At 44.9% G+C, this 21,773-nt stretch overlaps 2 protein-coding genes across 4 annotated transcripts in view; one reads left to right on the forward strand and one right to left on the reverse strand.

Moving 5' to 3' along the window:
* The window catches only part of Lrp11 (LDL receptor related protein 11), a 126,879-nt gene that overhangs the window by 49,519 nt on the left and 55,587 nt on the right, over positions 1 to 21,773 (forward strand). The window contains exon 1 of one of the 3 annotated variants that reach the window (XM_087651284.1): positions 17,678 to 17,771. The exons of the other annotated variants lie outside the window; for them this stretch is intronic. The gene's annotated coding sequence lies outside the window, so the exon portion shown is untranslated. Of the gene's footprint in view, positions 1 to 17,677; positions 17,772 to 21,773 lie in introns of those variants that run through there. 3 annotated transcript variants of the gene reach the window in all.
* Positions 1,611 to 21,117, reverse strand: Raet1ll2 (retinoic acid early transcript 1L like 2). Its single transcript, XM_087596187.1, has 6 exons — positions 21,015 to 21,117; positions 17,093 to 17,395; positions 7,292 to 7,534; positions 6,780 to 7,037; positions 5,752 to 5,930; positions 1,611 to 4,339 (listed from the first exon to the last, which is right to left on the reverse strand). The coding sequence occupies exons 1-5, from the start codon at positions 21,115 to 21,117 to the stop codon at positions 5,788 to 5,790; spliced, it is 1,050 nt and encodes a 349-aa protein (XP_087452313.1). The 3' UTR covers positions 1,611 to 4,339; positions 5,752 to 5,787.

The raw sequence follows: 21,773 nt of genomic DNA on the forward strand, positions 1-21,773 counted from the left end.
GCTAAGCCTTCATGACTATGTGACAGGATGCTCAGGTGTGAGAGACCTACCCTGTGCACCCCAGCAGACCCCCTCACTAAACCTTGCTCAAACTGTGGCTTGTCACAAGCCCAGTCTCCACCCTCTGAGCTCCCTTTGTTTTTCCTCTCTCTCCTTCCCTCCCTCTCAGCCTCAGACTACTGGGCCCTCTCATGCACTCCTTCCCTTGCCTAGATGTGGGCTTTCCCTCACTCTGGCTGCAGAGGGTTGTACAATAATTTAGGCAACGTGTAGAAGTTGTCCTTCCCATCCCACCTCCCCCAAAGCAAGCACTTCCTGCCAGTCCTAAAGGAGATTTCTTCTTTAACCCAAGTCACTGTCAGAGGCTTCACTTTTCACTTCTTGACTTCACTGGGCCCATCTTCCACTTTGTCCCTACTAAGGGTATGATCTGATAAAAAAAAAACCTATCTTAGTAGATTCGTCACATCTAATCTACTTCACGTCTCTCTCCTTTTACAGGACCAACCTTCCCTCAAACGGTAAGAGACACTTTATTCTTGAGGCAAATAGATGGAGGACCATGGCCAGGCCACCAGAGTGACCACACGTTTAGGTGTGTGTGTGTGTGTGTGTGTGTGTGTGTGTGTGTGTGTGTGTAATTTACTACCTTACATCCCTATCGTGCATTAACCCTGCCCTGGAACGCCTCCCCCTCCCCCACCCCCACATACTACCCCACAGGAACATGCAGTTGCAGTAGGCCTAAGCACATCATCTCACACCTAGGCCTAACTAAGTAGACCTAGTTGTGGGAAGGGGATCCAATGGCAGGCAACAGGGCCAGAGACAGCTTCTGCCCCAATTATCAGGGGACACACACAAAGACCAAGCTACACATCTGCTTCATATGTGTAGGGGGGCGAGATCCAGTCCCTGCATGCTCTTTGCTTGGTGTTTCAGTCTCTGTGAGGCCCCATGGTTAGCTGATGCTATAGGTCTTCTTGTGGTGCCCTTGACCCCTCCACCTTGCTCAATTCTATCCCCCACTGTTTCATGAGACTCGCTGAGCTTCAGCTGACATTCTAACTGTGGATCAGGGAAAGTCATTAATCAGTAATTTCTCAAATACATTGGTGAGTATGCTAGGCAAATGAGTTATAGAAAGGCTGGGAAATCTCAACTCTAGGCTTCAGATAACTGATAAAATCCTTAGCTTTTGGGATAAGGCAACCTACAGGGTTTGTTCATAAATTCTAAGCACATGTCTAATAGCCACAGGAATGTCAGGTCACACATTCTGACGTAGGCAGTAAACAGTTCCTAAGGGGACTAGAGAAGGTCCAAGAAAGTAAGTCTCAAGACGTGTGGCGTTCCAGCATCTCACATCTCTGAGCATCTACTCAGTCAGTTACCCTTTGTAGGTGCACATCTTTCTGGGAACACCCGTTAAACAGATGCAATCGTTCTAGTTTTGTTTTGTGGCCTGACCCAGGTGCTGCCTGCCTATGATTTGATGTATCTGTTCTACAGCTTCAGATGTATGCTATGTGGTGTCTTTACATGACAGCATCCCTCCCTTAAATGGTTAGCATAAGTTGGCTAATAAGTAAACAAGAGAATACGCAAACCTAGTTCAGTTTTTTTAATTCATGAAATACAATCAAATCTCACACACTGGAGTATTTAAAATTTGTGAAGAAAAAAGGAATTTCAGCATTATACAAGCAATGTAACCTGGTTATTGAAGCTAGGTAGGAAAGAGCATATTAACCAATAACATAGTAATGCGTGAAAATATTGTTGTACATCCAAATGCATGCTGTGTTCAGGGTTTTATAACGTCCAGGAAAACAAGAGGTCTAAATTACATCAGGAAGTTAACAAGGAAGGAATAATAAAGAGATGATAGTGAGTGTATGGAGACAAAAAGTCGCTTCTCTGATGGGAAGAAGTTTATGGGAAGAAGGCTTTGTACAAAAACTTAATTTCAAGTAACATGGTTGCTAAGAGATTATGAAAACACAGAAGGTTCTGTATGTTACAGAGTTTATAACATTCAGTGTAAAGTGGTAGGGGTTTTCTTTTAAGATTTTTAATTACATGTATGATTTGATAAAATAAATGCTAGTAATTTCATCTGAATTTGTCTAGACTTTAACTTCATAACAATGGAGTCTTATCAGCGCTAAGATTGATTTAAAATGCTTTTTTAAATATTTGTTCATCAGAAGTGTGTAATCTTTTAATGTTAAGACACAAAGTGGGGGCTGGAGAGATGGCTCAGTGGTTAAGAGCACTGACTACTCTTCCACGGGCCCTGAGTTCAAATCCCAGCAACCACGTGGTGGCTCACAACCACCTGTAATGAGATCTGATGCCCTCTTCAGGTGTAGATGAGGACACCTACAATGTGCTTATATATAAATAAATAAATCTTTAAAAAAAAAAAAAGACACAAGTGATCTTCATAATTCAAGTTTGAGGACCATTCGATCCAGTTCCCAAAATATATTTGCAAAGCAGCCTCATAATATTTTTAAAAGTCTCTGCATTTAATATAGTCACATTCATTGATGTCTTGGGGTGTGAGCTGCTCACTCATGAAGCTATGTAACAGACTAAACCACTGTCTGTTCTTCAAGTCTGCTGTAACTGACTTTCTGAGTTTGCAATGGCCACCACGAGAGGCCTAAAGCAATGAGGATCAAGGGCTGGGCTGACAGCCAGGATTTTCACCTTCACCTCCAGGTTGGCCGTGTCCCAGCATAGAGGACAGTGGGATAGCCCTAAAAGAACATGACAGCTTCAGCGAGGATGTGAAGACCCCAGAGTTCAAGTTTTCAGTCATTTCACAGAAAAATACCTTCGTCCAGAAGATGACCATGGCTGGACGGAAGTCTCCCCTGTTCCTATCGCCTTCCTCAGATCACACCCTGAACAGCGTGAGGTGTAATTACACTGCAGTGTGAGGCAGGCATTGGGTCAGTGGAGAAAGCGTACTCAGTGTTCACCAGGGTTTGGAAGGGATGCTGAATTTTATTTCTAGCACCAGAACTTTCATTTGTTGAAAAAAGATATTGTGTATTGCCAATATTGTTAACAATGGGCTGTTTACTCACTGGGTGGTTATAATATTGTGAATGAAATCCAGAGTGAGCTATGCCAGGAAAATAGGTGCTCACATCTATGTCTTAATTTACCAGCTCCATCCAATTCACTGGGTGATGCCAGGTAGTCCTAATTACCACTGACAACTGGCCAGCCCCTGGCTCTCTTACTCCACTCTTAATTATGAGGTAGACTCTCACATCACACATTGAACACCACACAGTTATCTTATGGCCTTAGGTCACAGAATGACTGCAGAAGAGTGAAAGAGTTGCCATTGGAGTTTAAAGAGACCAGACTGGAGGCAGAGACAGAGGGATAACGGACACACAGACAGACTCAATGCAGGAGGTTAGAGGAGCTGTGAAGGGAGCTCATGGAGAGCTGCAGGGCTGCACCAGGCCTCAGCACTGAGTGAACTGCACAGGTGAGGTGCAGGACTGAGGATCCAGCAGGTGAGATGCAGACCCACATTAGCATGAGCAGCAGATGAGCTGTCAGACAGTGATTCAAGGAGGAGACATTAGCAGTGTGGGTGGAGCTGAGGGCTTAATATGGCCAGGAGTTCTCTGCCTGCAGGTTCCCTGACACCAGACAGCCAGGGGGCAGGTTTGTGGTGACATAACTATTGCAGGATCAGGTGGCCTCTTCAGGGCTCCAGGCGAGGGTGAGATAAATCCTCAGAGCTGGATGCTGATGTGGTTTGAGATGCACTTGTGCGCACTGCTTCCCACCTATTTTGATAACTGTGGAGGCGACATATTTTTACTTTGGGGATTATCAGCCTCCGTATCTTGGATGGTCTTGAGTGGACATGTGCCTCTGTGTAAAGTGAGGTATTGTGTCCTCCGATGTCTGCATTGCACTCAGAAGGCAGCCAGCTGCTGGTAGTAAAATGGAGGCACCCAGGGCAAGCTCTGTTTTGCAGAGTGAGGAGTAAATTAGAGGTAGGCCCTGCTTGATTTCCACAATGCCAGCAGGCAAGATTGAGAAAGGAAAAAAGATCAGAGGAAGAGGAAGCCCCTGATGGCAACAGCCTAGTGCACCCTGAGGCCCTGGTGAGCGAGGTGATGACAGCCATCAGTCTCCCACCAGTTTGGTTCAAAGTCAACAGCATGGATTTTAGAGATGACATCAGAAATGCGTATGTTTGTGATTTTGCTGAAGAAGTCACTGGCAATGTTCAAGTGTCACCCGACAGCTGGTGATGCAGATCAGACTGCAGAGGAAGAGGAGCAGCAGGGAGCACCTATGACAAAAGCAGGTGTGGATTACAGTGAGCTCCTGGGCATCAGCTGCAGCACCCACTCTCCTTCCTTTCTCAGACACTCGCCCACACCACAGACCACAGAGTCAGTGGACCAATCCTTTTCTCTTTCCTCTTTCCTTCTAGACCTTTCTGCCATTCTAACCTCTGATATGCTAAGACCTCAGATGCTGCTGGAGTTGTAAGTGTACTGAAACATTGATTGTGAATAAAAATATTAAAATAATTTAGTAAACATGAAAAAATCAGCAAATATGAAAGACTAGAAAAATACACCTGTGTTTCTGTCTCTGCTGGGGACAAGGCTTCACTTTACCCCACAAGCTGTCCTTGAGTTTAGTATAAAATCTACCACAGGCTTAAACTATTATGGCAGTCCTCCTGCATCACTTTTCCCCATACTCAAATTGTAGGTTTGACCAAGTATACAGGTAGAGTTAAAATGTTGTACACAACTAAAGTTATTCAAAAATAATTGTATTTACTTAAATATCCTATATTTCGTCTGATATTATATGAAACCTTTTACCAGCCTATGCCTACAGAGGAACCTTTTTGATCATATTAAAATAGAACACTGGCAATCTTTATCACAATTCTCTTTTTCAACTCTAGACTGTTTTTGGCAAATCTAAGAAAGACAGCGGTGAGCACTGGGTTCACGTTACCTGCCTAAACACAGGTGACTTCAACTTCAGAGGACAGAGACATTGGAATCATAGTTCCACATGCACTGAATTGTGGCTAAGTAGAGTGACCAAGTTAAAGGAATGGATTTTCTTTTCTTTGTTCTTTTGACAAGATGTGACTACGAAGCCCAGGCTGACCTTGAACTTGGTGATCCTTCTGCATCAGCCTCCTCGTGCTGGGATTATAGGGAGATCCCTCAATGCCAACTCCTTGAATAGTCTGATCACTCTAATCTTTCCATCTTAAGGACTGCCCTAAGCTGGGAGCTACTAATGTACAGACTTGGCCCTAGCTGTAAGAATTATTATTTTAGATCATGTCATCCCCAGAAAGAAAACAGACTTTAATCACAGTCTTGGGGTAACTTTTTTTTGATTATGAGAAGGGAACACGTCATTTCTGCCTCCCTTGTATCTTATGTGGATCCTCGGTCTTTGGATTCTCTGTTCCCTCAGGAGGACATTCCTGGTTCATCCTCCTCTAACTGCACAGTCATGCTGACTCTGCCTTCCTCCGGTGCCCAACAACAGTCATCTCCAACACTACTTTGGAGAGGGGGCTGAAGACTAAGCCAAGGCATCGTTCTAGTAGACAAAGGGCCACTGTGATGGACGGTGCTTCAGTCAGACCTTTAGAACCCGTCTCCTGTCCTTATCAGACTCATACTACCAAGACCAAGAGTGAGAACCCAGCCTGATCCTTACCTTTTTTCTTCACCATCATAGCAACTGCAAAGACTCCTAATTAATCAATGCGATGAAGACTAATCCTACATATAGAAATATATTTTGACTCTGGTTCATAAATGTAGATTGGGCACCGTTCAATGGAATCTGGGTGGCAGGTGTACGCTGTACGATAGCCTGGGTCTTTACTGTTGATCCTTTTAAAAAAAATCACAAAAATATATAGTTAAAACTAAAAACACACCTCCATCAGCAACCTCTCTCTCTGGGAAGCCCAAACAACTCGTATGTGATAACTATTTTTCCAGGTCCTGGATAGAAAGAGGAATAGGATGCATGTGTAAGATGTTCTTACAGAGGGCTGGAGAGATGGCTCAGTGGTAGAGCACCCGACTACTCTTCCAGAGGTCCTGAGTTCAATTCCCAGCAACCACATGGTGGCTCACAACCATCTGTAATGAGATCTGATGCCCTCTTCTGGTGTGTCTGAAGACAGCTACAGTGTGCTCATATATAATAAATGAGTAAATCTTTTAAAAAAAAGATGTTCTTACAGAGTTTGTTTCACTATCAAAGAAAGAATATGTCTACTGAACCATTAAACAATCAGACATATTTCCTGTGGTTAGAACATTCTGGATGTCGATACAATTAGAACTGTGTAATTGTGACACAAAAGATAATGAAGACTTCGAAAGTGATGCTGGAGCTGGTGGAAGGGCAGCTATAATGGAGGGAGAAAAGGCTGGAAGTTACAGTGATGCACACAGACTTGGGGCTCACTGGCAGGCCATGTAGGGCCTGGACCACTGGTTAATAGGGAATGAGAAACACGGGGAGATTGTATGGGAAAGAGAAATTCTTGTGGTCATGACTGGTTCCACAGAGAGAAAGACCACCAATGAATCGCTCACTCAGTCTATCAAATCTTCCATTATGCACACATGCTCACATCCATATGGGAAGTCATCAGGCTTCTCAAGGGAACAGCCATGCCTTTCCCACCCTGTGGACGTTTACTTGTGATACTCTACCTAATGACTTACTTGGTGTTTCTCCAGAGAGTGTCAACAATTCCTCATAGCAGTGGCCGAAATCTCCCATGAGCATCATCTGTAGACCCTTCTTTAGTTCCCTGTTTCTCTCCCATTGACCACTCCCTCTCCAGTTATCTTTAGTTGGATTATAGTGGAAGGAAGACTGTCCATCAGTTGCAAGTCCATCAACTGTCAAGTTGCAGAAGGCATCAATGAGTTGTCCTTTATTATACTGAGACTGCATGGTGACCTGGAAGGTGTTATTACCTGCAAAGGACACACAACACCATCATCTTAAAGCCTTTATACAGCCATCACCCCCTCAACGGTCCAGCCTTCCTCTGCTAGCTTAGGGATCTGCATTCTTTCCTTTTTATCTTGCTGTTTCTTGTACAGTAGGTACCACATCCTTCCAGGTTGGGTCAATATTCAGCTCTTTAATGCAAATACTTCCACAGCTCCATTCCTACATGTTCTTCCTGGTTGATAACTTCTACCTTTCTCTTCTGTCCCATACTTACCCATGGTCTTGATTTGCTCTGATTCCATGTTAAGCAGATGGTCCCTCATCAGTTCTAAAATATTTTTCAGGCTTTGAGGCAAAATTAGGCATGCCTGAGTGCCATTTTCCTCCTTTGTCAGTTTACCCAAAGATGTGACCTGAAAGAGAGTCTTTCCATTCATTGAGCATGGTCCTTCATACCAAGGCTGTCCAGGTTTGATAGCAGATTTGACAATCAAGTTGCAGCGTAGAGAGTCTATATCTGTGAGAGAAACATGCAGGTGAGGTTCAAAGTGGGAGCAGAGAGCCAAAGGAGTCACGGTGTTCTAATACTCGGAATCTCTCTGAAGGACAAAAGGTCAGGAAGAGAAACATCTAAACAAGAGGTCCTGCAGTTTCTGGAGCCTTAATTCGGTGCCATCCTTGACTGTTTTAAGTGATAGGGACTCCTCATATGCATGTGTCACCAGGGAGATTTACCTTGCAAGTATTTTTAGTGACTATTATCAAGTAGTAAAGAATAAAGTATGTCAGATATCATCCATGTTCCTGGGGATGAAAATCTATCTGAACACTCATGGAAAAGGGAGGCATCAAGAACACATGGAAATTCAACATGGAGCCTGATGTTGAGGGAAGCTCCTGAGGCAATGCCCCAGTTGTCCTGGAGAGGGAAGCTGCCATCTGTGAGCTCAGTGCTCATCCCTGCTCCCACTGGGCTCTGTCACACAGCACTGTTGGCCATCAGAGCTCAGCTTCCCCCACATTAAACCACACACCTATTGCATTCACAAGGAGAGATCTCTGTCTGTCAGTGACCTGCTTGAAGCCCCAATCTCTCTCCTTAAGTCTGTGTTTCCCAGCATGCTTATGGCCCCTGATGTCCCAGACTTTCACTAACAGCTAAAGACAATTCAATACCCTAGAGCTATCCGGTTCAGCAGACTGCACAAGGAAACAGGCCAGACCTAGTAAGGCTTGCTATATTTACTGTCATGTGCTTGTGTGAGCACTAGAATTTAAAATTAAATAATATTTTATTTAAGTAACTTTTAACAAGTTTGCAATATAATTGCACTAAAAACTGCAAAAGGGGGCTGAAAGTCGGCCACCAAGAATCACTAATACACCTGAAAGCAGAGGTAAGACCAACTCTTCTGCTCCGATCAACCACGTGCAGGCCTCAGGACACAAAGCCAGGAGCAGTCTGAGAAAGGTCTCTGCCTGCGCATGGAGCTGAACTGGTCCCACAGCTCTCTGTACCCAGATTGGTGTACAGGAGTGCTGACACACAGACTTACAGGACGGTCAAGCCACAGTCAGAGACAGCAAGACAAGGTAACACCAGAGACAACCTGATGGCAAGAGGCAAGCATAGGAACCTAAGCAACAGAAACCAAGACTGCTTGGCATCATGAGAGTCCAGTTCTCCCATGAAAGCAAATACTGGATATCCAAACACACTGAAAAACAACAAGATTTGGACTTAAAGTCACATCTCATGATGATGATAGAGTACTTTAATAAGGACATAAATAACTCCCTTAAATAAATACAGGACAACACAGGTAAACAAGTAGAAGCACTTAAAGAGGAAACACAAAAATCCCTTGAAGAATTACAGGAAAACACAAACATGTGAAGGAATTGAACAAAACCATCCAGGATTTAAAAGTGGAAATAGAAACAGTAAAGAAATGAGAAAGGGAGACACCCTGTTGATAGAAAACCTAGGAAAGAGATCAGGAGACATAGACGCAAGCATCACCAACAGAATACAAGAGATGGAAGAGAGAATCTCAGGGGCAGAAGATAGAGAACATTGACACAATCATCAAAGAAAATGTAAAGCACAAAACGTTCCTAACCCAAAACACCCAGGAAATCCAGGACACAATGAGAAGGTCAAACCTAAGGATAATAGGTATAGAAGAAAGTGACGATTCCCAGCTTAAAGGTCCAGTAAATGTCTTCAACACACTTATAGAAAAAAACTTCCCTAACCTAAAGAAAGGGATGCCCAGAATCATACCAGAAGCCTACAGAACTCCAAATAGATTGGACCAGAAAAAATTCCTCCTCTCACATAATAGTCAAAATACCAAATGCACAAAATAAAGAAAGAATATTAAAAGCAGTAAGGGAAAAAGGTCAAGTAACATATAAAGACAGACCTATCAGAATTATACCAGACTTCTCACCAAAAACTATGAAAGCCAGAAGATCCTGGGCAGATGCAGACCCTAAGAGAACACAAATGTCAGCCCAGGCTAGTATATCCAGCAAAACTCCCAATTAACATAGATGGAGAAACCAATATATTCCATGACAAAACCAAATATACACAATATCTTTCCACAAATCCAGTCCTACAAAGGATAATAGATGGAAAACTCCAACAAAAGGAGGAAAACTACGCTCTAGAAAAGGCAAAAAAGTAATCTTCTTGCAATAAACCCAAAAGAAGAGAGACACACAAACATAATTCCACCTCTAACAACAAAAATATCAGGAACAAATCAGTATTCCTTAATATCTCTTAACATCAATGAACTCAATTCCCCAATAAAAAGACATAGACTAACAAACTGAATACATAAAGAGGACCCAGCATTTTGCTGCATTCAGGAAATACACCTCAGTGACAAAGACAGGCACTATCAAAGAGTCCTGAACAGAACACCAATGGCTTATGCTCTAAGATCAAGAATTGACTAATGGGATCTCATAAACTACAAAGCTTCTGTAAGGCAAAGGACACTGTCATTGGGACAAAACAGCAACTAACAGATTGGGAAAAGATCTTTTCCAATCCTACATCCCAGAGTAGGCTAATATCCAATATATACAAAGAACTCAAGAAGTTAGATTCCAGAGAGTCAAATAACCCTATTAAAAATGGGGTACAGAGCTAAACAAAGGAATCTCACTGAGGAATATCGAATGGCTGAGGAGTACCTAAAGAAATGTTCAACATCCTTAGTCATCAGAGAAATGCAAATCAAAACAACCCTGAGATTCCACCTCGGTGAGTCAGAATGACTAAGATCAAAAACTCAGGTGACAACAGATGCTATCGAGGATGTGGAGAAAGAGTAACACTCCTCCATTGTTGGTGGGATTGCAAGCTGGTATAACCACTCTGGAAATCAATGTGGAGATTCCTCATAAAATTGGATATAGTACTACCTGAGAACCCAGCTAGACCACTCCTGGGCATATACCCAAATGATGTTCTAACATATAACAAAGACACATGCTCCACTATGTTCATAGCAGCCTTATTTATAATAACTAGAAGCTGTAAAGAACTCAGATGCCCTTCAACAGAGGAATGGATTAAAAAAAATGTGGTACAGCTACACAATGGAGTACTGCTTAGCTATCAAAAACAATGACTTCATGAAATTCATAGGCAAATGCATGGAACTGGAAAATATCATCCTGCAGTAACCCAATCACAAAGAACACACATGGTATGCACTCACTAATAAGTAGATATTAGCCCAAAAGCTCAAATTACCCACAGACCACAGACCACAAGAATCTCAAGAAGGAGGACTACCAAAGTACAGATGCTTCAGTCCTTCTTAAAAGGGGGAATAAAAATATTCATAGGAGGAGATATAGAGACAAAGTTTGGAGCAGAGACTGAACGAATGGCCATTCAGAGCCTTCCTCACTTGGGGATCCAGCCCATATATATACAGCCACCAAACCTTAAAACATTGATGAAGCCAAGAAGGGCATGCTGATAGGAGTCTGATATAGCTGTCTCCTGAGAGGCTCAGCCAGAGCATGACAAATATAGAGGTGAATGATAGCAGCAAACCATTTAATTAAGAACAGGGTCCCCATTGGAGGAGTTAGAAGAGGTTTGAAGGAACTGAAGGGGCCTGCAACTCCATAAGAACATCAATACCAACCAACCAAAGCTCCCAGGGACTAAACCACTATCCAAAGAGTACACATGGACCAACTCATGGCTCCAGCTGCATATATAGCAGAGGATGGCGTTGTTGGGCACCAATGGGAAGAGAAGCCCTTGGTCCTGCCAAGGCTGGACCATCCAGGGTAGAGGAATATCAGGGAGGGAAGGGAGGATGGTTGGGGAGAGGAAATTTTCTCATAAAAGAAGGGGGAGGGGAGATGGGATAGGGGGCTTAAGGACAGGACACTGGGAAAGGGAATAACATTTGAAATGTAAATAAAAATATTCAACAAAAACAAAGTAATATACACTATAGATTGTATGAGGGAAATACTAAGGGGCCTATCTCTGTAGACTAGTTAGTGACAGCCAGAGTAAAATCAAGTCACCCAACATTCCACATTTCAAAGCCAAAAATACAGTTTTTTTTTTTTTTTTTTTTTTTTGGTCTGGTGCTGTGGATTGAACCCAAGGCTTCACATAGGCCAGGCAAGAGTTCTACCACTAGGTTACCATGCCTCCATCTCCAGTAACTTTTGAGAAACAATTTAACCACATAATCATTACTTTCTGCTTTGTCATTGAGTACATTACATCATTTGTTTCATTTTGTTCATCTGTGTTTTTGAGACAGAGCTCATCCTATAGCCTAGGATGCCCTTAACCCTGAGAGCCACCTGCTAAGCCCCTGAAGTACTAGAATCACAGTCTTTTTCTTCCACAAGAGATTAACAAACAGATTAGGGTTCCATATGAGTAGGTATTAACAATAAATTGGAAACATTAATTCATATGTTAATTAATTTTTTTTTTTTTGGAAGCTGGGGACCGAACCCAGGGCCTTGCGGTTGATAGGCAAGCACTCAACCACTGAGCTAAATCCCCAACCCGTTATTTTTTTATTTATATGTTCACTTTACATCCCACTGACAGCCCCACCTCCCTCCTCTCCTTTCAATCCCACCCTCACATGTTCCTCCCCGCCAACTCCCTTCCCTTCTCCACAGAGAAGGGGAAAACCCCCTCAATGGGAAATCAAGTCTCAGACTAACCTCATTCTCTCCCACTGACGCCAGACAATGCAGCCCAGCTAAGGGAAGGAGATCCAAGGTGGGTAACAGAGTCAGAGAGCCCCCTCTCCAATTGTTAGGGAGCCCACATGAGGACAAAGCTGCATATCTGCTACAAACAGGTAAGGGCCTAGGTCCAGACAGTGCATGCTCTTTGCTTGGTAGTTTAGTCTCTGTGAAACCCCAGGAGCTCAAGTTAGTTGGTTCTATAGGTGTCCTTCCCTGCCCCCTGCCCCTACTCTGCCCCTCTCTCCAAGCTCTGCCTAATGTTTAGCTGTGCGTCTCTACATCTGTTTCCATCAGCTGCTGGAGTTGCAGCTAGGGTCACCCCAGTAGACTCCCAGGGGCCTCCCCCATCCCAGGTCTCTGGCTCTTCCCAGAGATGCCCCCCACTGATTTCTGTACTCTGTCTAGGCCTTCTCCCACCCCCCCTTTTCCCACACCTGATCCCCTTCCTCATTCTCCTTCCCATCCTGTCTTCATCCAGTCCCTTCCCTCCATCTACGTCTGGTGTCTACTTTAAGTCTGCTTCTGAGTGAGATTCAAGCATCCTCCCTTGGGCCCACCCTGTTGCTGAGCTTCTCTAGGTCTGTGGATTGCAGCATGATTATCCTGTACTTTGTGGATACCAGCCACTTATGAGTGAGTCCATGCCATGTGTGTCTCTCTGGGTCTGGGTTGCCTCCCTCAGGATATTTTCTAGTTTCATCCATGTGCCTGAAAATTGCATTGTGTCATTGTTCTCAATGGCTGAGTAGCACACCACCGTATAAATGTCCTACATTTCTTTATTAGTTCATTATTTGAATTATTTTTATTATTATTAGGTTGTTTTCAATTTCTGGCTATTAAAAATAAAGCTCCTATGGACATAAAAAATGCAAAAGGGATGTTAAAAAAAATGAACAAAGAAATATAAAATCCTCTTTTCCTTCTCCCTCCCCGAACCTTCTGCTATGAGGTAGACTGGTGCAGGTTTGGGGACTCCTTTCCTGTTCCCTTCCAGCTCGGTCTTCCCTTCCCCTCTCTGCCTCTTATCTGTTTTCTCCCTCTCTCCATTATTTCCCCACTCTCCATTCCCTATCCTACCACCCCTAAGGTTTGTATTTGTCCTTAAAAGGCTGCGATTCCTTCTCACTGAGTACACTGTTTCAGAAGTGTTCAGGGGGACATGAACATGAGCCCTCTGGAGATGAGAATAGCTCTGTGTCTGGAGATGAGAGTAGCTCTGTGTTGTGAACTGAAGGTCACAAACTTGGCACTAACATGGATCAGAATGAAGTACCCAACTGTTTGTAGAAAAACCCACTTAGATATTTCATTAAAGGAAATGATTTTGTTAAATGAGGAACAGTGAAGGTGATTTTAAGAAAGCATTTCTGACTTCCCTATATGTGTGCCAACAAGTAATAAAAAATAATAATTATAATTATAATGCTAATAAGATGATGATGATGATGACAAATGTCTTATTAGTATTTACACAGGGACTACGATTTTAGTAAGAAAATATATATCTAACCTCTTACAAGTGTGCCACAGTAGTATTGATCAGACAAGCTCTCTAAGATGCTGGGGACTCCCCAAGCAGACTACACAGGCTTGCCAGTGACCTCGGCTTCTGCCTCGGCCTTGTTAGACCCGACAGTGAAAGCAGATAGCACCACACTCCGATCTCAGACATGGGTTCTAGGCACCAACTCTGGTTCTCATGGTTGTGATGCAGGGACTTTCACCTCATCTTTTTCCTCAGGCTGTAGATACGCCGGCCTTTGAGTGGTCAGCAAGCAGAACCTTCTGGAGGTAATGCCCACATGCTCCAGGAATGGCTTGAAAGAACCTGATCAGCGACTGGACCATACTACACGAAATTCAAAATCCAGAACATCTAAACCGTGTAGTGAATGGCATGTGTAAAACGGCCCAGAGAAATCCGCATGTCAAAAGGGATTCAACAGAAATGTGTAATGAAATTAGGAGCGTGGCCTTGTCAGATTAATTGTAGACTTATCGATGCAAGTGTTACTGGAGCTAGCCTTTGAAGTTTGGAAAACTATTTTCTTGCTGCTTTTAGGTAGGGATGTAGAACTCTGAGCCATGCTCTGCCATGTTCCCCACCCTGAGAACAAATGGACTAAGCCTCTGAAATGGTAAGCAAGACCCATTAAATGTTTCCTTTCATACAAGTTACAATGGTCACAGCATTTCTTAGAAGAAATAGGACACTGGCCATGATGGAAGTTGTTACCTGGGAATGAGGCATTGCTGTGACAGGCCTGGACATGATGACTGAGGGCAGACTGTGACTTTGAGACTTAGGAAACTAAAGCAACTGAACATTTTAAGTGGGGATAGACTGGGTGTTGAGTGTATTGTATGCTTTTTAACTTATAGAATGGTAATAATTGTACTCAATTTACAAATAAGTGAAAAGACCTTTTAACTGGACAAAAAGGGGGAAATGTTGTGGTTTGCCCTGAAGTTATCTGTATTTTGATGCTAACTCCACTGCCCCAAGGATGTCTGCCAAGTCACATACTCAGGACTCAGGTGACTTTACCAGAACCTTCTTCCCTTTGAATTTGTAAAATGCAGGTGAGGGGAAGGTACAGGATAGAAGGAGGCCTGTCATTGGAGGAGAAGGAAGGATGGGCGGGAGAGAAGTTTGAAGGAAGAGGAGGAGACTGGAATGGAAAAAACAGGAGGGAGAGGGAGAGAAGCTGTGGCAGGAGAATATGGCGGGTGACGTTAAGATTGCAGGCTGTACCTTTACAGGTTGTTACGAATGTTCTTAAGGGATGGATGTGTATTGGGCTTTGTATGTTTAGGTGAGCAATTATATATTATCAATTGGGTCAAAGGTTATTGTGCTGTGTGTTCTTCCATGTGTAGATTTAAGTGTAAGGGAGTGTGGGGAGGCTAGTCTGGGCTGACACAGAATTGGAATGTGTGCTTCTGGCAAGATATCCAGCAGACATCTTGGGGCACTGCAATGCCGGACCGAGTGGGGACAAAAGACAGCCCTTTTTTATTTTTTATATTTTTACAACAACATCTTAGGATGGTTTCCTAGAACTGGTCAGTACCAGTACCAGATAAAACCTAGGATGGTTGAGTCTGGTAGTAGACAAGTGGTGTTGAAAACCTCAGAGACATTCACCTGTCAGAGTGATCGGAACAGCAAAGCATTCTAGGAAATGTGCACTGTCCATGCTGCTCTGTGGGATGCTGGAGCTGCCATGTTGAGAATGACCAGGCAGAAGGACACCAGCATTGATGGAAGCTCTGCATTGATGCTGATGGCTCAAGGCTTGTGGTGTTGTTAGGAAACTGTATTCCTGAATCCCAGCAAATAAGGTACAGAAAAATCCCATTAGGATTTTCTGTCAGGAGCAGTAACATCAAGGACAGTGATCCACTGAGGAGTAAGAAAGGAAGGAACAGCCTGGGGCCTGACTGCTTAAGGGGTACATGGCTAACAGAATGCAAAGATCTTAAAGGCACATAGATGGTTAGCCAATCCAGATGTGGCTGGACTTTACTAATTAAAGACAAAAGAGATGAAGAGGAGTCTGAAAGCTGCCTTCTTGGGGCAGAAGAACATAGAGGAATCCACAAGAATATCAACATTAAACCATACATTTAAAAAACTTGTCATTTCTGTCACTGAGCAGCTTTATTGAAATCGGGTCAGTTTGTCTCTATATCACAAGCCCGTCTAAGAACCCACAGCTATTGGGACTTGCTGGCCCTGGTGAGGAGACCCTAGCTCAGGGGTAGAGCCTTTGGTTAGTGCGCATGGGGATCTGGAAAGAAAGGAAAGACCCTTTTTCTCAAGCATTAGATGTAATACATGACATTTTTTTGAGTTTATACCTAGCATTTATAAGTAGATTTTGCCATTTTATTTTTATTATTTAAAACCATTTTAAAATGGAAATATATTTTAATCATATCTTCCCCTCCCTCCAGTTCTTCCTGATTCTCTCCTCCCTCCACATATAACTTTTGATTCTTTCCAAAAACACACCCAAAAAGCAAGTATAACTACAAGATACCTAAAAAACAAAATTCAGCATCACCCAAAAAGAAACACACACACACACACACACACACGCTATTTCATGACTTATTTGTTGGTCAACTACTCCAGTACAAGATCCTCCCAGGATGGCTTGATCATCCCAGTGACATTCCCTGAAGAAAACCTATTTTCTCTCTCCCAGCAAGTAGACCTGGGAGAGAAGGGATTGTGGCAAATTCTATAGTTTAGGAAATAGTATGAAATCCTGCCTTAAAACAAAACAAGAAAAGGGGGTAAAACGCGTGACAACACAAGTGGTTGTGACTGCCTTGTCCCTGGAAGCTCCTATTGTGATCTACTGGAAAAATACCACGAAATGTAGGAAAGAAAGTTTGAGGACAAGACGTCCCAGAATGGCTCAGAATACCAGGGGAAGGCAGTCTTCAGAGCATAGAATGAGCAGTCTTCAAAGAAAAGTCCAAGGGACTGAAATAGCTTACAGGCAGGTCTGGCACTCCTAGCCTAGAGGCTTGATAGGATTCCTGTGAATCACGCGTGGCTGAGACCCGGGAGCCTCACCAGGGGTTCCCTTTGCGATCTTGCTCTCCTTATTTGTTCTACCAGCCAGGTCTTCCTAGACCTCTCTGTTGGGCAGGACCAGGGAGTAACCACGTACAAGGCAGTGGTAGAGCATTTGAGAGATCGGGCGGGACAACGCTACACGGTTGTTCAACAAACTTGTCTCCCTCCCGCCCCACCGACACCACCACCTTCTGTTGGAACCCTGAAACTCACCGGCGCACAGCGTGAACCCCAGACAGCCCAGAAAAACCAAAAGGCATGAAGCTCCTGTGAAAGAATGGTGCTCGGCGGCTGCATTCTCTGCCATACCCGTCTGAGCAACAGGTGTGACCGGAGCTGCGAGGAGAAGCGGTGAGGATTCTGTGCCGCCCCGGATCCGGCTCAGAGATTCACGAAAATGCCAGTCGCCACGCCTATGAACTCCAGCAATGGTCGGGAACTTTGCAGCTTGCTTGTTCCTCCCTGAGGTTCGCGGCAAGGACCGGTCCGCTGCTCTGCCGAACCCGGAGTGGAAAACTTGGAATGAGGGAGGTGCTCCCACTTCATTGCCCCGCCCACTTCAGGGCGTCCAGATCTCCGCCCCGCCCGCAGCCGCACGAGAGCGGAAGCCAAGAAGTGAGGCTGCGTTGTTGTCCAGACAACCCCAAGCTTCTAAACTAATCAGCCCCTCCCCGGAGGTGACGGGCAGCTGCTCCTCCCTGGACCAGTGGGCCAGCCCTATCACCAGTGAGGCTGCGCGAACGTCACTGTCCCGAAAGTTCCAAGGCTTCTAAAGCCATCAGCCCTTCCCCGGGAGGTGACTCGTAGCTGCTCCGCTGTTGTGGGTCCCTCGGCAGTTGCCTGTGCCCACAAATGAAACATCATTCCCTCCGTGAGACTCGTGGAACCTAAGGTCAGTCCCAGCCCTAAGCAGTGTTCAGGCCCGTGGCATTTGGGTTACTCTTTTTAAAAAGTTTCTGTCCTGCGTTCATCAGCCACACCACCAGTCTCCCTCTCAGTGGCCCGATATGCTTGGCCGATGGGACGTGCTATTATTAGAGCTCTGGCCTTACTTGAGGACGTGTGGCCTTGTTGGAGAAAGTTTGTCCTGTGGGGTGGGCTTTGGAGGTCTCCTCCTCTGCTAAGGCTCCACCCAGTGTGGAATGAGACCCCCTCCTAGTTCCCTGCAAAAAGGAGTTTTCTCCCGACTGCCTCCTGACCACAACGTAGAACTTTTTTTTTTTTCTGTCTTCCCCCTCCTTTACTGTGGTGCCTGGATTTAATTTTATTTCATGTGGTTTTTTTGTAATCAGTCCTAGGCATAAAACAGCTTTGTCCACCAAGTGAGGCATCAACCTAGGATGAGCAAAGACCAGTTATCTGCTTTGCCCCTGACCAATGTAAGAAAAACCCCAACAGGGTGTCTTTGTCCATTGCCAGGGGGTGGGTTTTTCTTTTCTTTTTTTTTTTTATTATCTTCATTAACTTGAGTATTTCTTATTTACATTTCGATTGTTATTCCCCTTCTCGGGTTTCTGGGCCAACATCCCCCTAACCCCTCCCCCTCCCCTTTTACATGGGCTTCCCCTCCCCATCCTCCCCCCATTGCCGCCCTCCCCCCGATAATCACGTTCACTGGGGGTTCAGTCTTGGCAGGACCAAGGGCTTCCCCTTCCACTGGTGCTCTTACTAGGCTATTCATTGCTACCTATGAGGTTGGAGTCCAGGGTCAGTCCATGTATAGTCTTTGGGTAGTGGCTTAGTCCCTGGAAGCTCTGGTTGCTTGGCATTGTTGTACATATGGGGTCTCGAGCTTCTTCAAGCTCTTCCAGTCCTTTCTCTGATTCCTTCAACGGGGGTCCCGTTCTCAGTTCAGTGGATTGCTGCTGGCATTCGCCTATGTATTTGCTGTATTCTGGGTGTGTCTCTCAGGAGAGATCTACAGCCGTGAACCCCATTTTTTAATAGGGTTATTTGTTTCCCTGCAGTCTAACTTCTTGAGTTCTTTGTATATTTTGTATATAAGCCCTCTATCTGTTGTAGGATTGGTAAAGATTTTTTCCCAATCTGTTGGTTGCCGTTTTGTCCTAACAATAGTGTCCTTTGCCTTACAGAAGCTTTGCAGTTTTATGAGATCCTATTTGTTGATTCTTGCTCTTAGAGCATAAGCCATTGGTGTTTTGTTCAGGAAATTTTCTCCAGTGCCCATGTGTTCGAGATGCTTCCCCACTTTTTCTTCTATTAGTTTGAGTGTGTCTGGTTTGATGTGGAGGTCCTTGATCCACTTGGACTTAAGCTTTGTACAGGGTGATAAGCATGGATCGATCTGCATTCTTCTACACAATGTAGAACTTCTGACCCCCACATCTGCCTGAATCCTGCCATGCTTCCTGCCAGGATGATAATGGACTGAACCTCTGAGACTGCAAGCCAGCCCCAATTAAATGTTTGCCTTTATAAGAGTTTTCTTGCTCTTGTTGTCTCTTCACAGCAATGGAAGCCCTAACTAAGACACCCTCGGATCTCCTCAGCCGTGCTGCACTTCCCATCGGCTTCCCTCTTCCTGCAGCCTAACCCCAAACTCATTTGCTCTTCCAGGTCCCTTCCCCATCACTCTGCCCTTCCCTGTCCCGTTTCTGTTGTCCCAATTCTTGCCCCTTCGCCCAGCCCCCTCCACATCCCTCCCTAGTCATTCTCCCCTTGCCCCACCTCCACCTCCTTCCTTTACCCCCACCTCTCAGTTGAAGACAATTGCAGTTTTTCAGCAGGGCTGTACTTTTCTCCTTAGCGCTCTGACACTGGAATCTAAGACCTTCAGGAAAGTTCTACAACCATAAAATTATCCCAATCAAAAGCAGGTTTTGGGGCCTGGATCTGGCTCAGAGGTTAAGAGCACTGTCTACTCTACTAGAGGGACCACATTGGAATCCCATCCCCTCTGCAGTGTTCCCTGAGGCTTAGGAATGGCAGAGTTTTGAAGATGTATCCTGTGGGACTGGGCTTCACGACTCTGCATATTGATTGGTTGTGGTGTTCTGTAGTCTGTAGTGATCTCCATCAGTTTCAAAGAGACGTTTTCTTGATGGGGGGGGGGGTGAAGGACACACTTATCTGTGGGTTTCAGGACAAATGTGTATTGATAGTTGTTAGGGATTATGCTGGCTTCGTAAGGCAGTGGTTGTAGATTCTTCTAGAATAACCATGACCCCAGCACTGATCAGATAGCTAGGTTTCCAGTACCAGGCATGGAATCCCTCTTGCTGAGTATGTCTTAAGTTCAATGAGGGAGCTACTGTCTACTACCAAAGCATGTGTGCCCTCACTACCACCATATATAGTTATACTTGGAGTTGCATTTGTTATGTACAGCATGGTACTGGGCCCTGGGAAAGAGCAGCTTCTGAGAAGGCTCATCAGGCCTCAGGGAGACATCAAAAAGTGAACTCTTTCCCTCAGGTTAACAGGTCACAGTCAGATAAGATATCCAGAAGTGAGACATTGCCGGAGGGACTTACAAGTCACTGAGTGTTAAGAGCTGCCTAGCAGGGAGAAACAAGGACTCTTGTCTGACAGAGCATCTCCTGTTACACAGATGTTGTAAATCTTACCTCATGTAGAGGGAGTGACCAAGGTCAGTTCCCAAGTAAGCTGCCACCTCTCCCTCAGCGAGCACTTCAGGCTTCAAGGTGTGCCCTCTGTGTTCTGTGGGATCTAAGGGGTCCTTGGGCATCTCATGGAGAAATAAGAGGCCTCAAACGCAGGACCTCCGCCTGCCATGTCTAGCTGACCCAGAAGTCACAGGCAGCCCACAGCCTACTGCTGCTGGAGAAGATGCAGCTTTCACAGTTCTCTTGAAGACACCCTGGGGCATTGGCACCAGTACTTGTCCATGGGAAATTCCCTAATCTGGGTTACAGTACAAATCTGCTACTCATTCAACAGATCGTCTTCTGCCGCTGTCCTCCAAATGCAGATCTGAATAGTCGATACAGGCGCAGGTAAAGTAAGACTGCCAGGTTGAAAATATTTGGTGCCTGACATTTCCAAACCCAGTCTTTTCTTAAATGACCACCATTATCTGATGCCCTCTCCACAGGAGGTAGACTACATGGGCCTGGGAACAAAGGCAGAAGCTTCCAAAGGCCCCACCCAGTACCATTGTCATGCTTCTCCACAGCAGACAAGGCTTTCCAGGCCCCGATTAACTGAGGTGTCTTCAGGCCTGCGCACAGATTGCCCCCTGATGGGGTAAAAGGCATTCTGTGGATGAGAAAGTAGGGAAGGCAAGATGGACAGGGAAGAGAGAACTGAGCACACTGGTGGTTTAAGTATCACTTGGGCATTGAAAGCTGAGACCAATGTCACAAACCTATAACCACAGAGCACGGTAGACTGAGGGAGAGAAGGGATTGTCTCAAATTCTATAGTGTGGGCAATAGGGTGAAGCCTCGCCTTAAAGCAATGACAACAGAAAGAAGGAAGGAAAAAAATGCAGGCATCGTGGCTGACTTGTCCCTGGAAGCGTCTTCTGTGATCTGCTGGAGAAATACCTCAGGAAGTTGGGAAAGGCCAAAAAGTCCCTGAATGGTGGAGGGCTTGTGAGGAATCTCTAGGATATGCATTCTTCTGAGCATAGCAGTCCAAGGGAGCTAATACTGCCCCTGCTGCAGGGTTCTGAACTGTACCTATCACATCAGTAGATCCCTGTGGGGCTGAGGGCATCGTTATTTACTCCTCTCTGCTACCTTGCCCTCCTCATTAATGTAGATACACACACACACACACACACACACACACACACACACACACACACAGAGAGAGAGAGAGAGAGAGAGAGAGAGAGAGAGAGAAGAAGAAGGAGGAAGAGGAGGAGGAGGAGGGAGAGGAGGGGGAGGGAGGGAGAGAGAGAGAGGAA

Source organism: Rattus norvegicus, chromosome 1 (genome assembly GCF_021556685.1).
Source record: "Rattus norvegicus strain SHRSP/BbbUtx chromosome 1, alternate assembly SHRSP_T2T, whole genome shotgun sequence".
Taxonomy (NCBI): domain Eukaryota; kingdom Metazoa; phylum Chordata; class Mammalia; order Rodentia; family Muridae; genus Rattus; species Rattus norvegicus.

What these genes read in the sequence shown, in the direction of transcription:
- Raet1ll2 (XM_087596187.1), bottom strand. Translation starts at nt 21,117, where the DNA reads ATGCCTTTTACCCCATCAGGGGGCAATCTGTGCGCAGGCCTGAAGACA. An exon ending in TGTGGAGAAGCATGACAATG is followed by an intron (nt 17,396 to 21,014) that starts GTACTGGGTGGG and finishes CCTCATTCCAAG; the next exon opens with TTTTCCACTCCGGGTTCGGC. An exon ending in AGAGCAAATCAAGACCATGG is followed by an intron (nt 7,038 to 7,291) that starts GTAAGTATGGGA and finishes TGTCCTTTGCAG; the next exon opens with GTAATAACACCTTCCAGGTC.